Source organism: Corylus avellana, chromosome ca6, assembly GCF_901000735.1.
Source record: "Corylus avellana chromosome ca6, CavTom2PMs-1.0".
NCBI classification, from domain to species: domain Eukaryota; kingdom Viridiplantae; phylum Streptophyta; class Magnoliopsida; order Fagales; family Betulaceae; genus Corylus; species Corylus avellana.
Window position 1 is genome coordinate 23,725,674 of NC_081546.1, and position 7,815 is coordinate 23,733,488.

General features: G+C 34.1%; 1 protein-coding gene across 2 annotated transcripts; it reads left to right on the plus strand.

Annotated features, from left to right (window-relative positions):
• The first annotated feature begins 4,503 nt into the window (after positions 1-4,503).
• Positions 4,504-6,377, plus strand: LOC132185940 (uncharacterized). 2 transcript variants are annotated; one of them, XM_059599757.1, is made up of 4 exons: positions 4,504-4,578; positions 5,610-5,695; positions 5,778-5,930; positions 6,020-6,377. In XM_059599757.1, the coding sequence occupies exons 2-4, from the start codon at positions 5,624-5,626 to the stop codon at positions 6,227-6,229; spliced, it is 435 nt and encodes a 144-aa protein (XP_059455740.1). In that variant the 5' UTR covers positions 4,504-4,578; positions 5,610-5,623; the 3' UTR covers positions 6,230-6,377. The 2 variants fall into 2 exon arrangements, with proteins under 2 accessions (XP_059455740.1, XP_059455739.1); XM_059599756.1 differs by lacking the exon at positions 4,504-4,578 and having other exon boundaries at positions 5,542-5,695.
• The last annotated feature ends 1,438 nt before the right edge of the window (positions 6,378-7,815 follow it).

The following is a 7,815-nucleotide window of genomic DNA, read 5'->3' on the forward strand; positions in this document are numbered from 1 at the left end:
ACACGATGAAAGCAAATTCTACTAGACTTAGCACAAGCAAAATAAAAGACAAGAAAAAGTAAATTCACTCATGATTGGGTGTTTGTCAAATCTACTCCAAAATGCTCAACACTTGTCCTTTACTTGTTTTTTTTAACTCCAACCATGAATTTTGTGTTCTCGGTATTTCCTCCTCGAGGCTTGATTTTATTAAACGTGATGATATCTCCAGCACTCAGCTCCATCTTCATCATCGAAGCGAATTGGCTACGTTTGAAATAATATTTGTCATCATCTCTGCAAAGACCAAATTTCCTGGGCCTCTCTTGAGCGTAATAGAAATTAAGATCCACTTCAACACCTCTGCGTGCATTTGAAGCATAGCCAAAAAATGTGGTAGCATCTGACTTGGCTATATAGACTTTATCCTCTTCTATTTCATTTGGTAGCAACGTCTTTGAAAAGGAATTACCTCCGGATGTTCCAGCCATTGCAGAATTCAAATTTGAGCTTAATTAACTGCTCTTCTTTCTTCTGATCCTCTCTAATGTTTAGTGTTTAGTGAAGAAATAGCAACACTCGAATGGCATATATATAGGCATATAGGTTTAGCCAAAGCTAATATATATAAGTAGCTCTACCAACCACATCAAACTATATACTTTTTGGCATGGACATGGGTCACATGCATCGCTTTCAATAGATTAATTCCGTAAGGCAATTGTTAACTCATCAAAAAGACACAAACAATAAAAAGAGTGGTTGCATTTAATGGTTGTCACTTTTGTTACCTTTTATGGGGTCTAATTGGTAGGTTTGTCAATACCTTTTAACTCAAGTCATAAATATTTTTAGTGATTTTTTTTTCTTTTTTTTGGAAAACATTTTTAGTGACTTTTAAGCCGACAATTGTGATTTGTGCATAATATATAGTTCTAATCTTCTTTGACTTCACTGGCCCTTCACACTTTTGTTTGCCTTTTGGCTAAATCAATTGTCTCATTGGTCAAAATAAGGATATATATTGCCTTTCAACCCAAAATGATTAAGTTGGAAACTCAGCTCACTGCCAAGTGCCAACCCCACTGACCATGCATGCTTGTTGCTTTCTCTAGATTCTGTGTGGTGATCCGAAGCTTCTAAAGCATAAAAAGTATCGATGAAATCTATCTAAAAGCTTTAATTAAAAAATTCTGAAGTTGATTAATAAATTCGACATCCATGCATAAAAAAAGTTTTTTGTTTGTATATAATGCATAGCTTTTGTGACCTTTTGTCGTGTCGCAGTCTTTTTCAGAGTAGGTAGAGTGTGTGTCGGCAACAAGTGTGTCAGTGTTACACAACACGTTATTAATAGTCAAACTAATATGCCGTTAATGACGTTAAACTGTAAAGACGTCAAGTCCGTATCACATACAGGTTGTTAGGGAATGATCGTTTGTGCCTTTTTTTTTTGGAACATTATCTGCTTGCTCTTACTTGTACAGATCTTAGGTGCTACGCAGCTACTGCACTCTATATATTGTTAATATTTGAATATTATTAAATTACTACTTATTCAAAAGGTTGAACAAGTAAGATATTTTGACTTCGTTTTGTAACAGTAACACTGTTTTGGACAATTTTTTTTATTTATTTTATAACAAAAAAATAAAATTATCAACAAATAACTTAAACACAAAGCAACCATATAAGTTACTTTATCTTTATGTCTCATCACCCGAAGAAGAAAACCACCCTTAAAGTTTATAATTTTTAACAAACTACCCTTTCTCTTTTGAATTATTTTTTTTAAAGCTTTTTATATGTCCGCCTGTCCGGTATGTTTGACACACACACAACACAAACAAACGAATAAAAGTCCATTGCAAAGTAATAAGTCAAGGGTATACATCTACCTTTATCCAAGCAGGTAAGTGTGTGTCGGCAGGAGATTTAAGTAAACTATATAATCAATTATATATGGGTCATGAAAGCAACTAGCTAGTTGCTCTCTGAATTTGATAACCAAATCTTGTAATGTTGTGAAAGTGTCTTTCAAATTTCGGTGCAAAAAAGGTCTCATCACAACCGTTGTGTAGGCCTGGGGTTACTTGTTTTCTTAGAATCCTTGGAATTTGGAGGCGTGCTCAGATAGTGGGGGGCATACCACTAAATTTGGATTTTCCGTACTCGTTTGTTTTTTTTTTCTTTCTTTCTTTGGGTGCCTCGACTTTCTTAAGCCATCATCAGATTATGTAAAAGAAACAATATATTAATACAAATTCATGAAAGAATATGCAGATAGTGAAAATGACATGAATGCTACATAGTTGCCTTTCTGCTTTTTGATTTTAGCTTTTCAAACCAGTTGCAACCGGATAACTCTCTTGGATATACCTCATTAAAATCATCATATGACTTTTATTAAATATTGTGAATGAACACGACAGCCCCTCTAACAACATTATCCCCTTAATTTGTCCATGTTATTGTCATCTACATAATGCCAAAACATTTGTTTTACAGCTAGGTTATACATTTGACTGCATGCATATATTCATAAGTGCACTAAAATAATTTGTTGTTGATGCTGCTGCGCAAGTCCATCACCTCTGTGTTATTGGAAAGTGAAAGATCTGCGCAAGGATATATATATATATATATATATATATATATATATTAAGAAAAGTGGTTGATTTAATTAATGCATACATTAGCTGTGCTAGATCCAGGAATTTATCTTAATAGAGTCAGAAATAAAATATTAAAATATAACGAAATTGTGGCTTGCAGAAGACGGTTCACTGTTCAGACATGAGAACTTTCTTCACAGGTTTCATAGAACAGAATTACAACGTAATAGTAGCCATCAGCGATGAATAAGCACAAAAGAAATATTTTGGGGTAACTTGGTAGATAAAAAGTTGTGTAAAACACCCTGTCTTTCAATTTACTCTAATTTTTAGGTTGAGCTAAATTTTATAAGGGTTAAAATGTCAAGGATATGAAATTTAAGTTTATTTTACATGAGCTAATAGAAAATTAGTGCATAAATTTTTTTTAAAAAAAAATTACGTGGGGCAGCGCCCCTGCGTGTATCTGCCGCTGTACATCAGTACATTAGGGCATGTGAAGGACCTACAAAATCAAGTAACATGATAACTCCCATCTAAGATAAATCATATATTTAATGTATACATTTGTAATTGACAAGTGGGTCAATGATTAGAACATTCAACCGGAAATTCTAGTAGATATTGCCTACAAGTACTAATATGTTTTTTTTTTTTTTTTTTTTTTTTTTAGGTTTAAACTTCTTTAATTAGACATATATATGTCGTACTTGTTGCTTACTCCGAATAAGGGTTGGTGAAAAGGGGCAGCGTGGGGCTTGGGGCACAAAACATCATACAAAAATTGATTTATAGTAAAAATTGATTGATATAAAAAAGGTAAAAGATATTTAAAAAAAAAAAAAGTGAAAAAGTAAGAATTTTGATAAGAAAAAGTGAAAAAATTTTGTTTTGTAGTGATTTTTTTATTTGAATAATAATAAAAAATGATTAATGTGATGTAAAAAGTCAAAAAATAAAAATAAAAACATTTTTCAGTCAAATTAAAATTAAAAGACATTTTTTAATTCAAAACTTTCTACATCACAAAGCACAACATCCAGTTTAAAATATACTAATTAAATTTTGGAGAAACTTCACTTTGGATTCCTGAACTACCGGCTTTTGACATACTCTTCTCGAACTTCAAAACCTCTTACTTTGGACTCTTTTATTAGTTTTGAACATTAAACTCAAACGGTTTATATTTTTATGGGCCTAGTCCACTTGAAATTTTGAAGATACCCCAAAACTACAGCATCCACCTATATATATATATATAAAGAAAAAAACAAATAGAAAAGGCAAAATATTAAAAAATTTAAATTTAAAAAAAAAAAAAAAAATCGGAGTTGCTTGGCCAAAATGGGGTGGCCGGAACACCCAAAAACAGAAAAGAAAAAAAAAAAAAAAAGTCAATGGTATACGTATCTATATATTGTATCTTTCTTTTCTCGCTTTAATATCAAGGGAAATTGTATATAAAATCCTTAGGTAAACGCGCCTTTTTTAAAAACTCCCTGGGTTTTTTTTTCTCGAAAATTTACTCCTTGGGTCACTCGAAATTACTAGAAACTCCATACCGTTAAATTTTGGTAACTGCCGTTATTTGAATGAAACGAACCGTTTCACTTAAGTCCACCTAAGTGGAATTTTTGTATCCTACGTGTTCACATTGGACACGTAGGATATAAAACTCACCGTTTTGGACCATCCAAAACGGTGAGTTTTATATAACTAGATGGCTTCTTTTTTGAAACCCTTCCATACGGACCATACGGAATACGAACCACCCGATACAACCAGCGGCAAGCCACCGACGCAGCAGACGCCACCGACCCAGACCCCGCCGGCGACAGAACCACCGGAGACGGAACCCACCGGCGACAGAGGCCACCGGCGACAGTACCCACCGTTTTGGACCATCAATTCCGGCGTCACTTTTCCGGCTAGGTTTCCGTCGATTCACAATATTTTGAATCGGAAAAATCTGGTTTCGACGAAGGTATTTTCCGAAATTTCTCTGTGGGTTTTGTTGATTGACTGAAATGGAAGCCTTTAATAGTTGTGTTTTGAATTTTCTTGTTGTGTTGGAAGCTTTTGGTCGAAACCCCATCCCCAACCATTTTTTGTCCAACATCTGTCGAATATTGCACTTTTGAGCCAATATTATTGTTGATTGGCAGTGGGTGTGGTCCACCTTGGTTGTGGTCCTGGAATGAGACAGTTTTTTTCGTGTGCACTGGCAAGTTGGTCAAGGGGGATTTTTTCATCTGTATAATTATTTATTTTATTTTGTTGCTTCTCTACTCAAATGGTGGATTGCCGAGGACATGAAAATAGGAATTCTTTGTGCATAGTTTACGCCAGTTTCATCATTCTACAATTGAGCAGTATTTTTTGAATTTTTTTTTTTTTACCTAATAGTTCATGCCATACTTGCCCTACTTTTCTATGCATGTCTTTGTTTTTAGGTCCTCCAATATTGTTGCCACCTTTTTTAGTTGATGAGAAGAAAGGTCAATTACTGAAAGAAATGTTAATCATATTAGTATTAACATTTGGAAGAAAAGTATTTTTCAATGGAGAAAAAAGTGGTATTATTGTTGGGATATGATAGATTGTGGTTGGTTGGGTTTTAATGACTTTGTAAATTTTTTTAGGGAAGTTTCATCATTCTACAATTGAGCAGTATGATATATGTGGTTGGATGCTATGGCTAATTTCTTCTTATTGCATGCTTGATTACACTGCATATTTGCATGTTTGTAGGGAGCCCTCTATGCTCATATACCATCTCTAGCTACTACACTAACAACTTAGTATTGTTTAGATTACAAATTGAGCAGTACTATTTCTGTAGGGGAATCACATTTTAAACAATGTGATTATCTATCGGTTAGGGTTTAGGGTACATTATTTTTCCAGTATTGTTTAGATTACAAATTGAAGTGAGAATAATCTTTTGGCAAGCTTGATTTTATTTTTCTTTTATGAGCTTGATTATTCTCTCACATGTCAGTTATATATTGTTAGGTTCATATTATAAGATGAACAGGAGGAAGAAAGATTTCGGGATAGGAGACAATGAAAGCGAATTCTACGATGGGAAGATGAAAAAGGTTTGTGAATTTTAATTAGTGAAACCCATTGGGGAATTGTGATTACTTCTAATAATTGTGGGTTTCACTGTAGAATGAACAGTCAATGTCGTCGGCATCTATAACATCATCGGTGAAAGAGGATATGGAACCTGTGCAGTGTAGGTGCGGACTTACAAGCCCAATTATAACATCCACTACTATAAAAAATCCTGGGAGGCGATTCTATGGGTGTGCTATGTATGACCGTAAAAAGGTATTTGAATTTGGATAATTTGGTTTTACGAAATAGTTATTACTTTGTGCTTGTTCGTAATTATCAGATTTTTTTTTGTGTAATTACAGAAAGTTGGCCAATGTCCTTTTTTCCAATGGTATGACAAAGAAACCTGTGCTCGCGGAAGGGAGGTCCTACCTGCGCTGTATAAACAAGTTCATTCCCTGAAATGTGAAGTGTCATTACTTAGGGGCAAACTAAAGATCCAAACATATTTGTTGGTTTTTTTGTTGGTGATTTGTGTACTGTTGATTTGTCTAAGGTTGATGGGGCATTGAGGCATGGGAATGAGGCAATTAGATTATTATCAGTGAAATGGACTATCTGTTTTGTTGTTGTCAAGGATATTGTTTACTTACCTATGTTGTCCACGTGGATATATGGTTATGTCTTCTATGTAACAATTACGTAAAAATCCTGCTTGTTCGTAATTATCAGGTCGGCTGATTACTTTTATGGAACAACTATTTCCATGCATTAGTTTTATTTGTATGCGGCAATTTATGATTATTTGTACGTTGCTCTTAAGTTTGAAATATTGAACCCTACAATATAATTTGCAGGCATAATTAATTTTATCCGTCCACTAATACAATCTGGAATTGGTAATTGTGATGACGAAATTTAAAAATGTAATTCAATAACTAACAGTACATGTTTAATGCTTAATGAACAACATTGAAGCTAACAAGCACATAAAGTCCCAAAATGAATACCCCAAATGTTTTTATATTACAAACATAAAACCAAAAAAACCCGACATATCACTTGATTATAAAATGGGTATGCGGGAAAAAGGCAAAATGAAGAGATCTGATAAGTTTCAGCTTGTGATCATTGCGTGGCACTACTTCCACGGCTTCTTAGTACACGTGTAGCCCTACGTGTACTACCACGATGTGATGATTCCGCTGTTGCTTCTGCCTGTGGTTCATGTTGGGATCCAAAGGATGCGTTAACAAAAATAATAATTATTTGCAGATACCAAAAAAAAAAGAAGAAAAACCGGAAATCAGTGTGAATATTACAAATTAAGCACAAGTATATGAGTTTTTTAAGTACAAAAAAAAACTGCAGACTAATTTACTAAATTAAATCATCAATTGCAAACATTCAGATATTAGTGGGCAGCTATGGAGTCATCGGGAAATAACAGTTTTGTTAATAAAAAAAAAAAAAATAAGAGTTTAAAAACTTGAATTTTACCTGTGACTGAGTAGCCCTACGTGTACGCACAGTTGGCTGTGATGACTCGTGGGCTTCTGCCGCTGCCTATGATTCATGTTGGGATCCAAAAAATGCGTTAAAAAAAAAGGGGGAGGGCGCGGGGGAATCATCGTGAAATAAGAGTTTTCTTAACCACAAAAAAAACTTGAATTTTACCTGTGCCTGAGTAGCCCGCCGTGTACGTACACTTTGCTGTGATGACCCGGGGACTTCTGCCTCTGCCTGTGGTTCATGTTCGGATCCAAAAAATGTGTTAAAACAAAAAAAAAAAAAATGAGACAAATGCTTATTCACCATATGTAAACTTGATAGAACATTCAGATATCATGATTCTCGCTTATAGATGGACATCAAGTAAATAAGTCAACATCTATTTCCTACAACATAAGCATCAAGTTTAACTCAACAGTAAAGCTGTCTAGAATATACCCATGTAAGTAACTCAAAATACAGCAACCTTAGTAACCCAATGAGCATGTTTAAAAAACTAAAAAATATTTTCTAATTCTAATAGCCAAAACAACCCTTTATTTCAAGTAATTTCTATTCCACATGTAGCTTCCATAGCTTCATCTATGTACCACAACAAACCAATATAACCAAGCATTCTTAAGATACACCCTTCAACAACCAATAA

Coding starts and splice junctions, on each gene's coding strand:
- LOC132185940 (XM_059599756.1), top strand. CDS start 5,567: ATGAGCTTGATTATTCTCTCACATGTCAGTTATATATTGTTAGGTTCA. Junction 5,696..5,777: donor ACGATGGGAAGATGAAAAAG/GTTTGTGAATTT, acceptor TAGAATGAACAG/TCAATGTCGTCGGCATCTAT. Junction 5,931..6,019: donor CTATGTATGACCGTAAAAAG/GTATTTGAATTT, acceptor GTGTAATTACAG/AAAGTTGGCCAATGTCCTTT.